This window comes from Prinia subflava, chromosome 14 (assembly GCF_021018805.1).
Source record: "Prinia subflava isolate CZ2003 ecotype Zambia chromosome 14, Cam_Psub_1.2, whole genome shotgun sequence".
Taxonomy (NCBI): Eukaryota; Metazoa; Chordata; class Aves; order Passeriformes; family Cisticolidae; genus Prinia; species Prinia subflava.
Genome location: NC_086260.1, coordinates 3,942,693 through 3,965,366, shown reverse-complemented (window position 1 = coordinate 3,965,366; position 22,674 = coordinate 3,942,693). Strand labels below are relative to the sequence as shown.

At 44.5% G+C, this 22,674-nt stretch overlaps 1 protein-coding gene across 9 annotated transcripts in view; it reads right to left on the bottom strand.

Annotated features, from left to right (window-relative positions):
- Window positions 1-22,674, bottom strand: part of FOXP1 (forkhead box P1) — a 379,483-nt gene that overhangs the window by 101,528 nt on the left and 255,281 nt on the right. For all 9 annotated transcript variants that reach the window (XM_063411788.1, XM_063411793.1, XM_063411794.1 and 6 more), the window contains one exon: window positions 10,958-11,083. In XM_063411788.1, the coding sequence (XP_063267858.1) occupies window positions 10,958-11,083 (126 nt within the window). The remainder of the gene's footprint in view (window positions 1-10,957; window positions 11,084-22,674) is intronic.

The window sequence follows — 22,674 nt, the reverse complement described above, 5'->3', positions numbered from 1 at the left end:
GGGCAACAGGCCTTGACACAAGAAGAGCTCATGTTGTGATGGACAGGGAAGGTTTTACCAACTTAACATGTGTTAACACGACAAAAGTGACCAACCATCAACCATCTTCATGCATTTGTTCTTGTGAGCAAAATCAACAGGATTGAAATGATTAAATTTGCACTGTAGCTATGAACTACTAGATGCCAAGCACTAGGCTGGTGCTTGGCATCTCCCAACAGATTTGCTCAGATGTTTATCTGAGCTATTAAGTGTTAGCCAAAGGAATTGCATTCCTTTTGGTTTTTGGTGTTGGTTTTTTCCCCCTATGAAAGATGGGCAACATTTCACAAGAGTTTCTGATTTTTGCCTTTTTCACTACAAGATCCTGATTCCTTTCAGTTCTATTCCCGCCTGTCTGAACGCACAAAACACCAGTCCTTAGGGCAGCAAAGTCCTTGGGATAAACTTTGCCAAGCGAATGTGGAAATGTGCACTGCATCTGCTCAAAGTCCAGGAGGCTAACCACAACTCTTTCACCCAGAGTTTCGATGCACAACAAAATGCACAAAATCAAAAAAGAATCATCAGAGAATCACAGAATGGTCTGGGTTGCAAGGGACCTTATGGCCCATCCAGTTACAAACCCCCTGCCATGGGCAGAGACACCTTCCACTAGACCAGGTTGCTCCAATCCCATCCAACCTGGCCTTGAACACTTCCAGGGACTCCTGCTCCTAGAGTGATTTTGGTGTAAAACTGATTTGAAAGGAAAATCAGAGGTAGGAAGCTATATCCATCTCAGTGGGATCCCTCAACTCCAGCACACTCCCTGGATGGCTGCCACTTAAACCCAGGACAAATCTGGCCCAAGCTGGTCAACTCAATGCTGCATCCCACCCAAGAGGTCCACATGGATGCACTGATGTGTCATAAAAGGCCCAGCACTGAGATAAACCACAGGTTAATAAATCTGTAAATGCTTAAAAAATGTCTGACAGTGACAGAACTGGCAAGGAAGCACTGAGCTTTGATAATTTGTACTGCTTTTAACACCCTCAATCCGCGTGCTCCGCTGCATTACATATTCCATGCATGCTGGCACATGGCATGAGCTACACAGCTGCAACACGATCCAACATGATGGAAAAACTTTCTGAGGGGCCAATGGTACCAAACCACAGCACCAGTGACCTTGGTGGCATCGGTGACCTCAGCAGCTCCAGCACGAGTGTCACTGTCTCCCGGCTCCCCTCTTCAGCACCCATCGCTACCTGAGCTCCTCCTGTCATCTCCCTACCCCTCTCCACAGCAATTTCAGAACTTTTTCAGCTAGACACGCTAAACCCAGGATGTAGATTTTCCAATTAGTCTCTGTTTAAACATCTGTTGGTAGACTGCATTTAACATCAGTTATTTGAGCAAAGTGCAATTTGATTAGGCTGTCTGAAACGGAGCCAAAGTCTGCAAAATAATAGCTCAATTAAATTTTGTTTTGCTTTCATTTGTCTTATACTTTCCTGAGTGTGATACAGTTGCATATAATCAAGTAAACTAATTCCTTTCAAAATGAGATATTTCAGTGCTTTTTCCATCTCCTCCTTAAGTTTATTTAATAATCTATTCCATCTTCTCCATGCTTCATCGAACTTCAGCCTGACACAAAGTACATTTCTTTCTTGTGCCTTCAGTCTACTTTAATTTTCCAGGCTTTCAGTGACTTGAGATTATGCACCATTAATGTTACACCTTAAATAGATTAGTAATTTATAAAAGGCAGATTACACTTATCAGGCAAATAAAAACATTTCAGCAACACAACAGCCTTTTCTTTGCACACACCACAAAATATTTTGCCAACCTGACGACACAGCTGTAAAACTGTCAAGCTCCAAAGCCACATCCAAGCAGCATTTCCATTTGTTTCTCTGGGTTTAGTTTCTACTTATTCTATGTTGCACTTGTTGCCCTGAAACTTCAATATTAGCTCTAGAGATTTAAACACATGAGGCAAACAGCTGCTCTCCTCCACTCCAGCAAGCCAGATCAAAATGCCTTCTTTCTCTCCCTTTTTTTCCCCCCTTTCTTTTAAAAACAAATTGCTGTAAATCAAGTATTTCTGGCAAAGTTGATGGTTTCAGGGCAAAATTCTGCTCTGTGCTCATCACTGCAGACTCCTCCAGTCCAAACTCCTCTCAGTCGGCGTGTGAGGAGCACCAGCACTTCCCCATCCTGACTAAAGAAACTTTGCCTTGAGGATTAAAAAAAAAAATAAATTAAAAAAAATAAATAAAAAAGTCACAGTAACCTAGCTGTTATGTAGATGAGTCTACGATTTAAATTAAAACATTAAACATTTAAACATTAACTTGTTTCACGCATCTGTTAAAAAAATATATAAAAAAAGCAGCAGCATGTATTTTTTGAGAGAATTCTTTTATCGGAGATTTTTGATACAGAGTACTTTTCTTTTAGTGTTTTTTTAACATATTTGTTGCAAAGTGTGAACACAAAGGGACAAGCTGAAATAGGTATCTGGCAGGCTCTTCCCGGCGCGTGCTGCCGAAAGCCACAAGCACTACTGCAGTTGTGACAAACCTGTTATTTTGCTGCGCGAACGCGAGCGACTCCTCCAGCACTCCCTGCCCTGCCACTCTTTAAAATACTCCTGCAACAAAATAACCTTAAAAACCGAGAGGCATCTCAAGTCCGTGGAAGTTCAAAATGGGATATGTCCTATTTAAAATGTAGAGAGCTACTAAATATGACAACCATTTGATGTATGAAAATTATTCACAACCAAAAACAGACAGTCTGGAAATAGCTGGGATGACTTCATTTAGACAGAATTACCCAAATCTGTTTCTAATATACACAGTACACATAATAAATTTTTACAATATGACAAGGAAAACAAACTTAATAAAAGTTCCTGATCTTTTGTTACACAAGCAAGCTATAGCCATGCTATGTTTATAATATTTTGCCCATGATATCACAGCTCAGGAACAAAAGCTAAGCACCACACATAACAATTTCTAGGTATGACTTCACCTCGCCGTGCCAGCACTGCACCCATCAGCCCGGCAGTACCACCTTCCCCAACACACAGCCCATGCTTGCTGGGCTGTTTTTGACTAAGAGTTTCCTGTTCTCCTTCTCCCAGGCTCCCTCTGCTTTGGGAAGCTGTGGATCGCTGTGACGGGAGTTTGTTTTTTTCCCAGCTACACCAGGACTCATCTGAACGGTAAGAGATTTTTAGCCTGTTTCCTTCACTCCTGGTTATTTGACAAGTGCTTGAAAACCCTGTTATAAACAATCTCTGTAGGAAAACAGATGATGTCTTACGATCACAGAAGGTAATTTTTTCAAGAACCCAACTTTCTGAGCATTTCCCAGATGCACCGCGTCAATCTTCCCGCGTTTGACTATCTCAGCTGGTTTTCCAGCCCGGGCATCGCGCCAGGCGGGCCGGACTGCCCCTCATTGTCACTTCTGTTCCATGGCACTTGCACCCACTGCTGTTATTCCAGGCTTCAGGAAATTTTCTAACCACTGGACAGGCTCCAGCACTGCTCACTAATAAGTTGCAGACTGCAGCACTCTAAGTGTGTGTGTGTGTGTGTGCATGCGTGTGTCAGATCGGGGCCGCGCTTTGTAGGAGGGGGGGAAAAAAACAGTAGTTCAAAAATGCTGCCTACTCAAATTGACAGAAAAGTGACCCCTGCACTTCATCAGAAATTCCTGCAGACTGACAAAATAAAGGAGTTTGCTTTTATCACACACAGTAAGACTCATATGGAAAAATGGAAACACTACATCACTCGACCTTAGGTTGCCCCCTTTTCAACCGCAGATGAATATTATGTATAAAAATTGTAAATCAATTTGAGATGTATTAAAGGAGATTCTCTTTTTCTGTATTAAAGGTAATACCTTTTAATCTCAAGATTTATTTTGTAATGTCAAGTAAATGAGACAGACTTAATTTCTGTAACTGAATTTTGTTACTCTTAAGTCTCTTTAGCATCTCTCTGCGTGGTGTTCACAGAATTTCCTACCCTTTGCTTTGCATCAGGAAATAATGAGCAAGCGGCACTTACCCAACACTGAGTCACAAATATTTGCCTACATTAACAGAGCATTAAAAGCCATTTTAAACAACTTAAGGAAATTGTGCTAGCCTTTGAACTGTGATTCACTATTAGGAGAAATTAGGAAACTTTTCCTCTTCTAAAGGCAAAAATCAGCTGCTGTAACCTCCTTGTAATATCATTAGGTCCTAGAGGAGATTTTCCTCTTACAGATCCTCACACAATAGATTTCTTTGCTTAATGAAACTACTTCTGAAATTTTCCTACACTCAGTGTTAGGTACTTTGAAATTTCAATCCTTTCACATCCTTGAACTCTCATCAACATTTTTTTCCAGACTGTGTCAATAAAATTGATTACTTGCAGTTCTGAACTCTGTTCTGCACATGGAAATAAAACAATTTGTTTTAAAGTATTTTTTTCCTGAAGAAAGTAGAACTTGGCAATCACATCTCCAAGATCAAAAAATAAAAAAAAGAAGAAAGAGGGACAATCCAACCAAGCGAGCTTTGCCCACCAAAAGCAAAACAAAAAGAAACCTCTCCAGCAAACAAAAGAGAAGCGAAGTCCTGATTTCATGATTTTATCACGGCAGCAACGCAGGCCCAATCCCTGACATCCCCACATCATCAGGCTGGCTGCTGTCCTCCTGATTGATATATCTCCCTGTCGGGCGTGCACGATCTTTGCGGATCATTAATGCGTTCATTAATTTGTTATCAACCCTGGCTCGCTGTACTCGCAGCGCTGGGCGCCGCGGCAGCGCCGTGCAATCGCACACGCACGGACCCCTGGCTCCCCGGTTGTTGAGATGCCTCATACCTACAAACCAATCTGTTGCTTTTACAAGTTTAATCTCGGTATTAAGGAGCTGATTGTGGAACCATGTCGCTATAACATCTTCAACCCAGCTGTACATCATATAAACCGCTATAGGAGGGGGCAGTCTCCCATCATTCCTGGCAGCAGCACATACCTTTAACTCCCTAATCTGTAATACTACAAAATACTGCTCTCATTTCTTCCCAAGCACAAGTGGACTACCAGCAAGGGTCCAACAGTGTTATTCCTAATTACCTTTTTTTCACTCTTGATCCTGTGGCGCTCATAATTAGTTACCTGGGGCTGCAATCCAATTTGAAGTGATGACAAGAAAGTGATCCATGAAAAAGTAATAAGTTAAATCCAATTTCAGCCTTCCTCTAATTAAATGCACATGGAACTAATGACTCAAACCCTACCATTTCAGTGATAATGGTAATTAGCGAGGTGGGAGTCACTCTCTTTTTTCAACACTGTAGGTGTAAACCACAAGGTAAAATGGCAGGAGCACTCTTAATTACATGTGTCATTTTGTCAGCAATTTACACATTTCTGACCAGTCAGGAAGGTTTCATTTGTTTTCCCCTTCCCCGAGGTGGGTAAGGCACGTTCAGGCTCTGGCACTGCCCGCCCCACCTCCCTGCTCCCAACTTGGGAAGAAATCACAGTTTTTACAAACCTCTTCTGTAAATGCTTAATGTCAAAGCAGAAAAACCTGCAAGGAAATGATACTCGAGAAGCTCTAACAAGATACAGGGCTGAAAATGAGGGATCCTGGCTTCTACTTTGCCCCTCAGGACCGAGTTCTTTCCAACAGATAGATGCCAAACTCCCAAATATCCCAGCAGAGCTGCACACCTCAACACCACTGAGAGCCTGCAGCTCTTCCAACCTTGGGCGAGTCACTTAATATTTCTCTGTCAGGGTTTACGTGGCTATAAAATGAGAATAATCATGTTTGCTGACAGTACCTCACACTGTCAGCTCTCCCAATATACTGCTATTTTCCTAGAAGCTTCATTTTTTTTTGAATCATGATATTACAGGATAATCACAGGCTTCTTTTAAGAATAAACACATTTCTGCTCAGTCTAAAAAGCTGGAAAAACTGAATAATAAATGCTTTAAAAATATAAAAAGGCAGCAAAAAGGGCCTTTAGGTGTAATAAAAAAACCTCCTTAGTATCAAAAATTTCAAGCTGATCATGTAATTTTGAGGATCTGACTCAGATTTTGTTCTGTTTGTGGGGTGGATGATGTCTGCATTTCACAGACACATTCTGAGAAATGACTAACACTTATAATTGGGCTTAGGGGTGAAAAATAAATAGGAACTAAGGGGTTCTTCGGCAGAAATCAGCAAAATTCAACTTTGCTTAATTTCCAAAGTTAAAACCAGATAATGAGAGATTCAAGTGAAATTTTCATAGGCAAAACTTCAAACCCTGCAGAAGCAAAATCTTGACCCAAGCTGAGCTGGTGCCAAAATTCCCATTGGCTTGACTGAGGCCAAATTCTGATCAATTCCTGCATTAAAGAGTGAAACAGAGAGATACTCACACATATAGAATAAATGTGTTCGCAAATTTACTTCTTCTGCCAAATTATTGGCTGAGACAATTTCTCTACCAGTTGTTAAATTTACCACTATGTAAAAAAGGTTGCCTGGGTGTAAAACCTGAGACAACACAACTGAGACTTGTGTGCTCCAAGTGAAACAGAGCATAGCCTGCCCTTCACCTCTCAGTGTTTATTGCGTTGTCAAACTAACGATTTCTAATTTCGTAAAAAAACAACAATAATTGCCCCCAACATCAAGCTACAGTGATTTTTTTTTCCTCTCGCCCTCTTCTATTTCTCAAGATACTGGAAAGATATATTAAGATAATGTAGCATGCAAATTAAATTCTACAAAAGCCCAGCCAAAAGGCTGCTTTAAAAAGCAGCGGTATGCAAAGGCGAGGACAGCTCTGTCCTCTCAGCCTCCCCCAGTCTCACCCTGAGAATTTAAACCAAATCCAAATTCTTTTCTTGGCTGTGACTTAAAGGGAAGATTTATTTTTTTGTTTTACCAGGCAAAAACAAAAGTTTCCATCCCAGTAATTTCATTATTTCTTCTCTCCAAACACATGCAGGTTAATGACCAGACAAGAAATCTCATTTAATCACATAAAAAATATCAAGGGATGGGTTTCAATTGCGAGATACTGATTTGGACATCCTGAATTTGTTTTCAGTCCAGTATCCAACTTCCAGCTCAATGCAACACACAACATTTACGTCTTTAAAAAAAAATTGTATTTTTAGTATTGCCAAAACACACATGCACTTTTACTTTCTTGGGAGAAAAATGTGTCTCTTGATTTGTTTCCAATCTGTGTGCTCTTGCCAGCAACTAAAATGCTTGAAGAACCAAAATGAATAATCGGTAAGAGCATCGGCAATTAAAGCTGCAAATTTTAATCAATACATGTATTAATACAGATATATTTATCTTGGCCAGGAAAAATGTGCACATTTTCAAAAGCCTAAGCATACCTGGTCTGTTCAATTATTTGTTTTACAGACTCAAGGAAATCCAATGTCTATGGCAAATATATTATCAAACAGCCTTTAGTCTTTTTTTCACTTCCAGTAATTTTTGTGGGACTGATATTTTTTATGTTCTTTCCCCCACTGCTGGTTATTAAATCCATTTCTTAACTTTCAATTTTCTTTTGTTTGTGTCATCAGGCTGCGAAACCGGAGGTCACTGCCAAATCTAAACCACGGCAGTGTGCGATAGGCTCGAAATGTGAGTCATCGTGTATTTGGAGATTTGGGGTTTTTCAGCTATCAGCACAGCACATCTCCAGTCCTGCATCCAAGTTCTTACACACTGAGTATCTCACGATTTGCTAAAAGCAGATCTTCAGGTGGAGCTGCCAAGATCAAGAGACCCCCAATAGGATTGCAGGAACCCACTGCCATTTAAACACTACTGAAGATATCATGTCCCAGCGTGGCCACAGGATGCTGGGACATATTTAAGTAACTTGGCTATTTAATCAGGGAATAGAGAGGGAATAGAAGAAATTATCCATGAGGTGATAACAGATTAGCTACACAGTACGTATCAGATTAATCCTCTGCATCTGTTTATGGTGCTGGGGTTTAGAGGGTGCATTTCCAGCCCCAGCACTGGCCTCCTCTCCTGGGGCAGTGAGGGCCATGGAGCATTTCAGTGGGAGAAGCAGCAGCCCAGGCAGACAGCATCCCTCCCTGTTCCACACAGAGCTCCCCAGCCCTCGTGCTGGGCGCTGCTCACCAGTGCCTTCGCCAAGCACAGCAGGGACAAGCGACGCCTATGGTGTTCTTGTTATACATGAAGCCTGTTTGTCACAAAAAAACCCAGGTGACTGCTAACTGCTGTGGCTATTGAATGAGACATTTTTCTTTGTAAGTGAAGCCCAAAGATAACTTGTTCATTATTTAAACTTAGGAAAATCCGGCACGCTTCCCCCATCCTTGGTATTTATTCTGTGTACTGTCAGCAATAGGTATCACCTCGTCTGCATGCCCCATCTGACTTCAGGGGGTGTGGGTGCTTGTGTGGCTGCAGTTTTACTCAAAAATTCTACCCCCAGCAGCACCATTTCCTTTCAGCAGCAGATTTTCATTACAGGGATGCACTTGGGGGTGTTACATCCAAGAGGACTTCCAGTATGTTTCAGACCGCAAAAGCACCAGGAGTGAGAAGGGGAAAAAAAAAAAAAAAAGACTGGGCAGTCATTTGAATCAGTGAGTGACAGGCTGGGCCAGCTCTCTGTATACATTAATAAATTAGAATTTTAATTGTGTCTCTGACGGCAGGAGCTGCTCCAGTACTTTAATATGTACCAACAATTGGCTATGTTATGGAATCCACGATGTGGCCTTCACTGTTGACCTCTGCAACACAATTCCCAGTCTGACTACGGAAACTGTTTGGTTTGATCCTTTCAACTTATTTGAATCCTGACAAATAAGCTCACAGCTGAAAGGTCAACACAGTCATATTTCATCCTCTGGAGCTATTCTTAAGACATCTGCACAACAAAGCACTTCTTTTAGTACCTGACACTGGACCTAGCCAGCACAATCTCTCATTAAAAATGTCCCCAGTGGAAGAGTCTATTAAAAGCCATATGGATCAGCTATGGATTTACCAAATAAAATATTTTTGAAAGCATTAATGTAACGCTTTGGATTACGGCTCTTGACGCTGCCAATAAAACGTATATTTACCCAATGACAAAATGCTTCATACTTTCCAAAAGAATAATAGCCCGGCTGTAAAGCGCGAGGTGTTGTCCAGCAGCCCGAGCACAGGGGTGGGAGCCAGGAACTCATGAATCTTAATCCTGCCTCTAAACCCAATTCCCTCTGTGATCCTAAGCGAGTTGCTTAACCCACATCCCTCAGTTTCCCAGTCCAGAACTGGGATAATGCTACTTACTTATCAGACTTTCCTTCTGGGGATGTTTTGGAGATTAGTATTTGCAAAATGCTTTGAAGATGAAATCACTACACCAAAGCTCGACGTTGTCCACGCTGGGCCAAGGGCTGCAGTTAACAGCTATTCCTCACTCAGGCAAAACTCTCCTTGAAGTCTCCATCAGCTTTATTTAGGTGAGAAGCACAGAATTGGGCCCTCTCACTTTACTGTCAAGGCCTCTAGCGATGTTGGCTTTACCTTCCATATTCTACTACATATTTAAAGAGCCTAGCATCCATATTTTTGTGGGAAAATAATCTGAAGCACATATAAAAGGCAAGAGAAGCAGCAATGCTGTCAGAGAGCTCATGGTGATAGTATATCAAACTAAAAAAAAAAAAAAAAAAAAAGTAGAAAGAGCAAAACAGACATGAGTTTGACAACGTGCTATGACAACAAGAGGAAAAAAAAAATCCGGAAAGAATTTGGGGCTACAGAGGCTGAAGCATCAGATATAGAAGAGCGAGATAAGATACATGTCCCAGCTACAGGGCTTTGTGCAACTGCAGCTGAACTGCTGCATTCGGGACCTTATTATCAAAAATCCACTGACATGCTACAATTGCAGAGAGCAGTAATAAAAGCAATAACCAGCTGCAAACCAGCAAAGTGGTCGAGGGTCTGGAAGTGCCAGTTTACGAAATACATAAAGAACTAGATACATATAATTTGCCAAAACTGGCAAGTACATGTTAGTATCTCCGATGTTTGAGGAGTGTGAACACGAGGCAAGGCAAGGGACTGACTCAGTATTTATACAAGCAGTATTACTTGGAGCAAGAGGATGGAATTAAAGTGGAAAGTTCCTGAGCGTGTGCTTTGTTATGGAAAACTATCCGAAGGAAAATAATAGCAGTCCCACCATCACTTGGGATTTCTAAGACTAGAATAGCAAAAAAAAAGGAAAAAAAAAAAGAAACTGTGATACATGACCTAATAGGTCTTTCTTGTCTTTAACTCCCCGTGATTTATCCCACAAGACTAGCAGAATGTACTCCAAAGCCCCATATGTGTGCATACATCTTCTGTTTGGGAATGCTGTATTGGTTTTAGCTCTCTGAATTCATAACAGCACAAAGCCCTCTAATATTTAGATTTTATTTCTGAAGATGTCCATAAATCAGCAGACAATAAAAGGGGAAAAAACACACCGATGATATGATATCCTAGTATTTCCCAATATCCTTGACACAGCAAATCAACGGTTTGAGTGAACACAGACTACAAATGGAACAGCAATCAAACAGAAATGTTAATGCAAATCTCCTATGCACACTGACACAGTAACAAAAGCTATTCCATTTTGTCATGATCCAGCCCTACCAGACGCTAATAAAAGTACACGCTCACGATTTGTAAATACGCCGCAGGTGGGACTTTCAAGTGCACCCAGCATCGATCCTGCTGCCACTTACACCAGCCACAGCCACTCTGTGGACACAGGCAGGAAGCTCCTGAAGGTTCCATGACAGTGTTTGCATGGAAAATGCATTTATTCAGCTTTTACAAGCCCCAGACCCTCACAGAGGCTCACAGGCTCCCTTACCTGAAGGGCTGGCTGTTTGTCATTCCTCTTCGGAGACTTTATTCCACTGACTTGCTGCTGCTGCTGCTGCTGCTGTTGCTGCTGCTGCTGCTGTTGCAGGAGAAGCTGTCGTGCCACCTGGAGAGCCTGTAGGGTGAAAGAGGTTGGAGAATTGAGTTCACAGCCAAGAGGACACGGGGAGCTACACAAACAGCATAGGGGCAAGGCAATCCCTGGTCCTGGGGTACCTCTCCCCTCCTGATGCACCTCCACTGAGGAAAGCAGTGGCTTCCACAAAAATAACACCTTGCATGCAATGGGGTGATGTCCCATCACTGATTTCCCATTTTGATTAAGGAGAAAAACAGCAGCAGTTGATGTTTGCCTCCTGGGTGGGATTCTCAAGCACCTGTAGGAATCCTGGTGGTGAGCTCCACAGAGTAATTTCTGTCCCCTGGAGCTGCTCACAGCCCTCCTCACTAATGGGCAGGCTCCTGTGCTTTCAGCAAGCTTTCAGCTTTCCTCCTCTTCAGCAGATCAGGTTGGGTTTACAGAAGAGGGCAGTCCTAGATCACTGTCTGCTCCCCTGAGCACCAGAGAACATGAGGGAAGCTTCTGGAAGGCCATGGTGGGAGAAAGAGGAGAGGCAGCAGCAGGCAGAGCCATGGTGAAGGCTGAAAAAGCTGCAAGGAGTTGGAGAGAATGCTAAGAAAAGCAGGGACAGTGTTTCACCTCACCAAAATCCAGGGCTTGGACTTTGATGATCCTTGAGGGTCCCTTCCAGCTCAGGATGTTCTGTGATCCTTTGAAATCACTGCCAGCTCATGACAGACCAGCTGTGGGGACTCACTGGCAGGGGGCACAGCAGTAAAGGGACAGTGTGACAAAGGAGGGGCAAAGGACATGACCCTGAAAGCATGAGCAGGCAGGATGTGGGGAAATTATTGCAAAATGTCATGCAAAGCAGAGAAGAGTCCCTCAACACTGGAGCCTGCTGCTCTGCAAGGCCTGATTTCTCCATCAGGTGGGGAAAAGAAAGCAAGAGGAGATAAAAGAGGAAAAGATGAGGAGCAAGTCCCTGCCCTGGCTCCCTCCTGGCTCCCCAGCCAGGGGACATCAAGGATGATCCCTGCAAGACAGACTGTGGCACAGCTGAGGCTGTGCTGGCGAGACCCCAGCCTGCTGCTCCCGCAGGATTCTCCAGCGCCGGACCGGGGCCTCCTTGGTCTCCTTGGAGACGTTCAGTACATGTGTAGGTGGAAAAGTGGGAAGGCTGAAGACTTCATTAATGTAAAACAAGAAAAATAGTCCCTTTGCAAGTTGCCTACATGGAAGGAGAGAAAAAACCTTCCCCACTCCTACTGTGTATGTTCTCTGAGTGATTTAATTAATACCTATTTAATTAAGAAGTCAGATATGCTTCAGGTTTCACTTGCTCCTTCAAGTTGCAGAGTGTTTAATCTCAGCACAGAACTGCTGGGAAAGGTTTGATATCAAGGTCTGCAAACTCAAATCCAACCCCCCCACCCAGTAAAACCTTGTTATTTTATGGCCTAAACCCATCTTTTTTTACTTTTGGAGAGACACTGGTCAGCTCAGTGGAGTGAAGAACCACCACTGCTGACCAGGGCAAGTAGGCAGGAGAGACCTTTTAATGCTCTGGCAACAAGCCCACCTTCCCAATTCTTTCTGATTTAATAACAAGTCTCCACTGGATCAGAAAAACTCTCAAAGGGTGGATACAATTTCCAGCAGAGCTGGGTACGGTGCAGGTAAAATTAGATTTTGCATTTCAAACTGGTTGGAGCTTAGTGCACCCATAACATCTCTGAATTGGCCCATGCCCTGCAATGGGTGCAGGGAGCTGCTGGGCACGGATCTGAGCTCACACACACACAGCCACCACCCCACAATGGTGAACCATCAAGAACCAGAAAACCCTACAGCCTACCAAAGAATTCAATGCAACAAAAGAAACCTTTATGCAGAAATTGCTAAGGATGGTTAAAAAATACCTTATTTGTATTGAATTAACTTATTTAGCTGTTAAAGCATCTTCAAGGGTGGGCAGAGGTAGCAGAAATAAAATCTACAAGACTTAAGGGGATGGGCAACAAATACTCACTTATTTAACAGGGGTGTTGTATGGCTTATTTAATTAATGAATACTTGTAAAGCACTCTGAGTTGCTCAGACAAGAAGCTCTATACAGCACAAGCGCAACATATTATTATATATTATTAAGACTGGCTCTGCAGAAGAATAATTCCAGGTAAATGTGCAATCAAATGATCATTTTAGTTCCCAGTAATTAGATTCAATAGGCCAAAAAAACCACAGAAGCCTTTCTTTAATCATACACTAAACAATCAGAACATCCCTAACCTTTCAAGCTACAGCCTTTTTGAATAAAACATCATCAACTTATAGATATTATTCCAAAAAGAACCAGTCACCATATGTGTTGTCTCTTTGAAATACAGTTGCTATAGCAGACCCTGCATGCATTTCATGTGATATGATCATATTCTATCCGTTCTGGCAGCTGAGAGGTTGCACAATTAAACTGGCTGCCAGAAATTTTTGAAGATTCCCAGAACAAGTAGCCATGCAAGAAATGCTTGCTCTCTCCACTCGAGCTGGCCACGGAGCTCCGTGCAGCTTGGCGGGGTGGCCACTGCCACCATAAACCTTCAAAATGACTGACCCCACACCAATGAGTGTCCCTGGCTGTGGGGACAGGCTGGCACTGGCACAGCTCTGCTGGAGGAGAGCCAGAGCTCTGCCCCTGCTCTAGTCCAGCTGCTCAGCACCCACACCCCTCACACCCACCACTGGTGAGGGTCCCCATCCAAGGTGGCATCTACACTGTCCCATTCTGTGTCTAGTTGTCACCTGTGCTGGTGCAAACCTGGTGGGAACAGAGATGGCAAGAGGGAAGGAGCAACACAGAGGGTGGAGCAGGACAGGAAGAAAAGGATTAGGAAGAATAAAAGTGGGCTAGAGGGAGCATCAGGGATACAAACAGCCAGGATGGACAGGAACATCAAAGGGAAAAAAGCGAGGTAGATGCAAGTGAGATGGCAACATGGTGACATTCCAGGGATTGCAGATGGAAATGGCATTTCCCATTTCTCCTCTCAAGACTTCACTTTTTCACTTACAAATAACTGACAGCAGTAAAAGCTGAGCATCAGATGAGCTCGGGTTTAAGATGTGGAAGGTTGTTTATAGCTCAGATATGGTTCTTATTGAGCATCTGCATCAAGGAGCTACCACATCCTTGGTGGTAGGTACAGTGAACCCAGGGATCCCACATCCCTCTGCCTTTCTACTCCTCCCTGCTCAGCCTTTCCTCCCTCCTGCCTTAGACCAATTCCTGTCCTTGCCACTTCCCAGCCTCATCCATACTCCTCACACACAACAGGACATGTACAAGGAAGACGGCTTGGCTCGGGATACACCGACCCTCCTTCCTCTCACACACAAAACACTTCAAGCCCGGAGTTTGCCTTCATGGAATTACTCTGCTGATGTCAGTTCCAGCCCGGTGGACACCTGTACAATCCAAGCCAAGCAGCCTCACACCCTCCCCTGGTTCCAGGCAGTGCCGCTCCCGCCCGGGGCTCATCCCTGGCTGCCGGCGTGGGAGCCCTGCTGAGGCTGCCGGTGCTGCACAGTGCTCAGGCGAGGATAGACAGGGAAATTAATTTGAGTGAAGTCAGTCCCACAACCTTCATCAGCACGGAGATTCGCAAGCAGGCCTGTACATTAATAAAGCTTCCTGTGGGAGTAGATGTTGCCTTTGATTTGCATGTGAATTCAATGCTAGTGAGAAGTGCCAGACTGTCAGACATGGAGACCAAAGTCTCTTATCTTTCCAAAAGCTTCTGTAGCAGTTTCCCCACATTTCCTTAATCATCTGCCTTGTCCTCAACTTACTGAACAGGCAGTAGAGAGTAAAGCTGGATTCGGTTCAACTCCTGCTGCTGCCAAGTCCTGAAACAAGGGTGCCAGGACTGTTTACTTCTAGCCAACAGCTCTGCTAACGTGGCCCTCTCCTCACAAGCAGGTGCTCTGACATCTCCAAGCTCTTTTCACACATTCCTCCCCACTGCCGTAGTTACATCCTAAATCTCCACCACGTGCTTGCAAGCGAACAATTGCCAGGGGCCACGAAAAACCAGCTCATGTTTGTGTGTCCAGACAACAGCGTGCTCCTTCATGGATGGGCAGCTGGAGATGCCAAGAGCCCCCAAAACCACAGACGTGCTTCAAGTATCTGGCTCTGTATTTACCAGCAGCCACGTTATCTGCACTGCTCAAAGAGCCTGCCAGCCTGGACAAAGCTTCTTGGGGCACCCAGAGACACCAATCCTGGCCTCCAGCAGTGAATCACAGAGCAGCAGCAACCATCCTCCTCTCTGCACCAAAACAAAAGGGGAAATCCTCCCACTTACTGAAAAAAAAAGAGAAAGGAAAGTGTCCCCCAGAAAAGGAATCTTCCATGGGTTTTGGTCACTACAAATACAGATTTGGAAGGACAACTTCAGGAAAAGGCTGCCTACCAATCAAGTCATCCTATGCATAAACGCAAGATACAGTAAATGAACTCCCAAGGTGTTTTCTTATCTATTAGGAAATCACCCAGACATAAGGAGATTTTCTGGTGTAAGACAGAAGCCAGTAAAAAGGCAACTGAAATACAGCACTTGAGAGACATTGCACAAACTTGGAATGGTATTTGAGAGTCAACACTGGGTGACACCTAACCCAGGAAAAATGTTAACAGTACATTAACTGTGAGATGAATCAAGCCTGTTTCATTCACAGCGTAAGTGGGAAGCCCCACTGAAAAGCCCTGTCCCTGTGCGTAGGGAAGTGGCAACCATTTATTATTTCCCAACCACTTAAGCACCAGGAGGGGGGAAAAAAAAGTACACATTTGAGATGACCGAGACAATTTTACTGCAAGACAGACAGAACGTGACTTGTTTGCCCAGCTGTTGTTTGCCCAGAACGCTGGGCACTGTTATCACCCCAGTTACTGTTGTAATTCAACATTTCCATGCAAGCATCTTGACCTTTCAGTTTCACCATCCTCTTTGGGCAAGCTCTGATGCAGGGTAAAAATGCAGCCCTGCCTCTGACTTGATGTGGCCAGAAACTCCTGATTTGTGAAGAAGGCTGGAAATACACTGGAAAAAGAGGGTAGAACTTTAAAAATAGAAATGCTGCTTAAATGCCATATACTTGCTTTCAGTGTCAGTACATAAGGAAAGCAGTAACAGGATCCAGTCGCATGGAGCCTCTTGCTAACTTGTTCCACCACTGCAGCCAGTACAAGGCAGCAACTCTCCAACTTTTTTCCATCATCCTATTCCTACTGAAGAAAAAGTGCTCCAGCTCCTCCCTTCCCATCTGCTCTAACTGGTATTAATATCCATCAGTTATTAATGAAATATGATGACCTGCAGCTATAATAGGCCTGGCTCTAACGGCAGGGGAAGCTTGTTTCTGAACCTGAGGTTTATCAGGCATGGAAAGATCAATCCAGGGAATTTTAGGATGTATGGAAAGGTATGTACGCTGGAGGGTGGGGAGAGGAGCAGCATCCACGAGGATGCAAAATAAAGGGGTGTCCTGCCAATTCCCAGGGTATCTGGGCAGTAATGAATGGGCTGCCTCTGAAATATTTGGATGAACACACACCCAGAAGTTGCAAGGAGGGCACAAAACAAAATACCATGTATTTTTACAGATTCCTAAGGATTCTAGGCCTTTCCAGGTGGACAAAACTACTTATGAGAAAGGAGGAAGAAAGAGTTCCCTGAAATCAGAGGTGGTCCTGCAGCCATCTGAAGTGTCCAAGCAATAAATCTGGAAAGTTAATTGCCAGCCAACATCATATTCTCTCCGTAATTTTAGTTATGGTCATTAAACAGCAAAATAAAACAAAACAAGCAAGCAGAGAGAGATGAGAAGGGAGAAACTTTAAGGGCAAAATCTGCCCTTGGAGCAAACAAACACCACGCTGGTCCCAAATTTTGTGTGTTGACCTGTGATAGCCATACCCTTGCAAGCTTCCACTACTGCTCAACTTCCCCACTGAGGTTTGGGCAAAGCGCAACTTTGCAGCAGCAGGCATGCAGTCCTCCCATTGTCTATTTCTCCCCAGATTTCATGCTGCCTTCAGGCCCTGAGGAATTGCCCCATTGACAGCTTCAGGAGCCTCTCCCAGCAGAGCACGGCCCACCTCCCCAAAGGGCTTCTTGCTTCCCTTCAGTCTCACAAGGCAAGTACCTTTGTTTCTCCTGGGTGGGACGAGGGGGAATTTAGACTCAGCCAGCAATCTCTCTTCCTTCTCAGCTCCCATCTGTCCTCACACCCCGCTCCACTCCACAGCTGCTCCCAGCAGAGCGGCAAGATGCAGCTCTCAAGCTCGGAAGCCCGGATGCACCCGAGCTTCAGAGATGCTTCATGTCTCTCCCACTCCTGCCTCCTCTACCTCCTCTCCTGCGACACTCTCTTCTCCTGGAGCAGCAGATGTAGAGGAGCGGTGGTAGGAGGCAGACACATTGGAGGGGAGCCCTGCTGCAGTTCTCCTCCGGCAGGCTCGGGAGCCGCACAACGTGTGGAAACCAGCGAGGAGCGGAGCAGTATGCAAAGGGAAAAAAATAAAAAATAGTGCAAAGCGACAGCAGTGGGTAGTGCTGTTCCTCTGGGAGGAACAGAACAGGGGGAGGTGAGATGAAGCAACTAGAGAATAGGAAAGGAACCAAAATGAAGAGGAGGAATAAAATGTAGAAGATGCAAAAAGGAGAAGCAGATGTTCTTGCAGCACTTATTCCCTCTGACATTCGTGCCCAGCTCTTCCATCTTCCTCCAGAACTGGGAAATGAGCTGCTATGTGCATCCCTTCCCTGACCCCGTGCCACACACAGAATGACACATCCAAGAGCCCGAACACTGCTCTTGGCAGTGCAGCAGGGAAGTTTGAGGATAGCTACAGGCAGGACATGGGGCTAGGATGCAACATAACCTGGTGAAGCATTCCTGCTGTCCAGCCTTCTCAACGACCTTGGATTCAAACAATCCCCATCCCCATTTATCCTCTACTTCCTTGTTTCAATAAATAATCCTCCTCCACCCCCGTGTTCCCAGCTCCACTGGTGCAGCAGAGGGATGCCCTGAGCCTGGAGAGATGTTGTCTGTACCCAGCACCTCACTTGGCTGCAGCAAATCTGCAAGGCTGGTTCCATCCAAGGGCTACCAGCCAGCTCGGCACAGAGGAGAGCTTCAACAGCAATCCTTCACTCCATAAAATGGCCATGAAGACCACAGCAGACTGGTCTGGACAACTGACTAAAGGGTGATTCCTATGCTGGAAAAAGAGAAGGGACCTGAGGTCCACATGTACAAACCCTGGCTCATATCCTGTCCCTGATGTGACAGGGGCACACTTGGAGCAAGGGAGCTGGCAATGAGCCTCATGCTGAAGCATCTCCTAGAATAATTCAGTCATAAGGAAAGAAGATGAGTCTTTATTTTTCTTCCAGCAGGCTTAGTTTCTTTCCTCTGGAATAGATCCTGGCTACCAGTTAAGGAGATTCCCTCCAGAAAAAGGCACTGGAAACAGAAACCCTTTCTTTCAAACCCACAGGGTGGAGCTGCCTGTGTCCCAGCTCTGCTGCACTTCGTCCTCGTGGGCACTGAGGTTTCTCCTGCCAGTGGGAGGACGAGTGGACTCCATGGCCCTGCCCTGCCATCCCACAGCCCATCCCATGGCTGGCAAGGTCCTGCCTGTGAGGCCCCAGCACCACACAGGGGGAAAACAGAGTTTGCATCCAAAAAAAATGATTTCCGTTTCGTAATTTATTCAGGAACTCCACCAGTTTCAGGGAAAAGGTGGATGAGGTATTGTCTTCAATATTTGGAGACACTACAGGGATGAAGGAGGCAGGCAGCAAGGGACAGCAGGGTGAGAGATCAGCCTCAGCCAACACCGGGAACCTGCAAACCCTGAAGCAGCTACAACAGGGACAACGGCTACAAAAATCCCTTTTTTGAAGCATAAATGAAATCCTCAGGCGGTTGCACCGCAAAAACACCTTCTGTCCCTTCTTTTAAAGAGTCACAGTCAGGACTCATCAAAGCCACTTAAAAAGTATCTGGCAAAAAGTTCCCAAACATTAAAAATGGTTCTCTTTATTTTGGCATGCCAAGACTCACAGCATGTAGCGGTCTGTACCAGCAAGAAAGGAGGGATGGGCCAACACATCCTGGTAAAATGAGAAAGGATACAAATCTTGGCTCCCCTTTCAAACTGAACCAGAACTGAACTGTTCCTGAGTGATGAAAAAAAATCTTATGGGATTTCCAGCTCATTTCTGTAGGCTTGAGATCAGATTCTGAACTACTGTGTTTATGCAAAAGTGAACCAGACCTTTGAATATTTGGAGGAGTATTCACTGCTGAGCCGCGTTTTTCTTGGATGTCAAAAGCACGGGAAGTTCTCATATTTTTTAAAAGAGAAGAGAAGAGGGATAAGGTGGGGGGGGAGAAGGAAGAGGGCCTTTTTGTTGCTACAACATAAATAGTATATTGCATACAGCTGCTTGCGCGCTTCCCTGTGTGGTCAACAAAACAGGGAACATATTTTAAGCTTGTTTTCCAAAACACTGCATGACAAACTTGTACTCAGAGGCCCATGAAATACAGCCCCTGACTGTGGACATCTCACCACGCTCCGTCAGACACTCGCTGCTGCTGGGTGAATGAAGAAAGCAAAACATTGGGACAGCCCAAAACACGGAAAAACTAAAGCTGCAAATCACATCTCTGCACTTCTACGGCACAACCTAATTTAGAACCGCTTGTAAAAACCTTAATTTTAACAGATTCTGGTAAAGCAAAAATAGGGAAGGTTCAGATGGAGGCGACGAAAATGATTAGAGGGCTCAGCAGATACGAGGCAAGATTGATAAGGGTGGGAGTGTTTAGTTTAGCGAGAGATGAGTAAGAGGGGAGATGATAACAAGTACACAAATTGTGACTCGGCCTGAGAGGGTACATCTGGTGCTTTTGCCATTTCTCATAACGCAAGAAAAAGGGGACATTGAATGAAGTCAGGAAGCAACAGCCATCAAAAAAAAAAAAAAAGAAGATAAAAATAAAACAGATAAAAGGATTTTTTTTTCCTTTCTTAATACACAACTTGTAATTACTCTCTGGAACTTACTGTCACAAGATATCACCAGGGCCAAGAGCATGGGGAGGATGCAAAGAAAGGATTAGACACTTGCAGAGATAGTCATGAGAGCATTTAAAGCTACCTTTGGAAAGATAAAAATAGAAATCAAGGTACAAATGTTTATGCTTCAGGCACAAACCTTTAATTGCTGGAGGCTGGGAGGACATTTTCCCCCATGGAAAGGTCCTTCATGGGCTTCTGCCCAGGGACTTCAGCCAGGGCTGGAGAGATCCCCTGTCCAAAAAGATGCAACTGCTCCTGCTCCTCTGTCTTTCCAGGTACCTCAATCCTGCACTTCTATCCTAAAGCCCATTCCTCAGCCCCTCCTGAGCCTCCTCAACCCTCAGAAAGCTTCTGGGAAAGGGGTGGCAGCAATGTCCCCCAGCCCAGCCCCTGCCCATGTCACCTGGCCCCAAGCCGCTCATTTCCTCTTTCTTCTTTACATCACACTTAAGTTTCAGGTCCTTATTTTGCCAGCCCTTCCTCTCCCTGCTATTTCGACTGCCATTTTTTCCTCCCTCAGCCCCAAAGCCCCAGCTCCAGCCCCTGCCATCCCCTTGGGCTCTCCAGGGAGCGCTGAGCCCTCGGAGCCAAAAGGTGAAGCGTCCACCTCCTCCTGCCCAGACCCACCAGCGACGCACAGACTCGATCACAACTTCAAGATGTCAGGCAAATTTTTCCTTTCTCAATGTGAAGCCACTCCTCGGAGGGAACCTCCATCCCTGAGGAGGATGGGGAGGAGGAGGAGGACCCTGCTGCCGATGGGGCACCTGCGGGGCAGCGGCAGTCAGGCGCTATTACAGACCGCGGAGCTCATCAACGCGCTGGAACTGACATGCGACTCGCGGAGACAAAGAGAGATTCTGAAAGCAAGTCAGTCTATTAAATTTATACCTACCTGCACAATGTGAAGCAAACCACATCTCGGTTTCCTTTCATGTGCATGACAGTCTTAACTTGTTTCTTTTAATCCCATAAAAGCAGCTAAAGCATGCAACATGCTTCCCGGAGATGAAGCAAACCTGTATTTTACTTCCTGACAGTGATTTAGTTTATAGGGTGTTGTTTCGTTTTTTGTTTGGGGTTTTTCTTTTTTAAGGGAAGATAATGAGCATTGTCCAGAGCTGGTATTATAAAGGAAATACTGCGTGCTAGACACCTGGCATTTAAAAGAGAATCCCATAAATTGACACTGCCTGTAACGGACCAAACACAGCTGCAACCCCTCGCGCTGCACAGACACCAGCGCTGGAGGCTGGAAGATCCCAGCATCTCTTGCCAAGGTTTTCTTTGGAAATCAGCACCCTTCTGAAAATTCAAAGCATCTCTCATTTAGTCAGTCACACCCCAAGTAGGACCGGGGAGATGACCATTGCTGTATGACTATGCAATAAATCCAGCAAATCCAAAGGGCTGGAGCAGTAATCCATGGAAATGTTCCAGGCAAGAGGGGGGTTTAAGTGCCTTTAATTCCCAGCTGCAAGCCCAACAAGCTGCCAGAAGGCGGAGACCACCGAACACAAGGGGTTAATGGCCTCGCTAAAGAAAACGATACACATAATTTCCTTTTATCATAAAACAATACGTTTATTATTTTCTGTGTATCTGTTAAAGGGCATGGCCTTCTGAGTGGAAAACAAAACACAGCTTGGTCACATGTTTATTTGCTTCAGCTACTCCCTTTCCCTTCTGATAAATAATCAAACATGCCATCCAGAAAAAACAAAACCAGTGAGCTGGGAAATTTGATGGTCATCAAATAGACTAAGATACCAAGAAAAGCAGCCCACTGTTCCCACAGAGAGTTTTCTGCCCCACACCTACACTAACATCTGAGTAAATAACTTCAGTCACTCTTTCCATTTTCCCCATGAAATTACTCCTACTGTTAAACAAATTGTCCTTAAGGCAGTTGCAAACACCATTTTTTTTTCTGCAAAGTAGAACAACTTCTGAACATTAAAAAGCCAGACTAGCAATATATTTTCAAAATATGTTTGTTGTACTTGCGGTTTGGCTGAACACACAGCTTGATTTCTCTCTCGCTCTCTTTTCTAGGAAGATGGGGGTTTACAGTTTAAAATTTTAAAGTGTTATTTGGATCTTGGAGAGGCAGGAAAAGCCTCAAGGAGGATGGGTTTTCTCCATAGGGCAGGGAACATATTTTCCATTTTCTCTTATGTTTCACACTATATGAGCACCACGAATGCTTGCCAAAAAAAAAGTTACCTGCTATTTCAGTGGACTTTTGCGGGAGGGGGGGAGAAACCACTGAGAAATATCAAGCAGTTTTTGAAGTCACTTGAACAGAGGGGGAAAAATCCAGCATCCGTGTTGTGACATGGATTACCCAGAGGATCTACACTATCTTCCAACAACCCCTGAAGACCATTCATACAACAATCATTAATACTGAAAAACTGCAGAGAAAATCCCTCACGTGAGAAGTTAACAACCATTACCCGGCGTGAGCACGCTTTCCCTT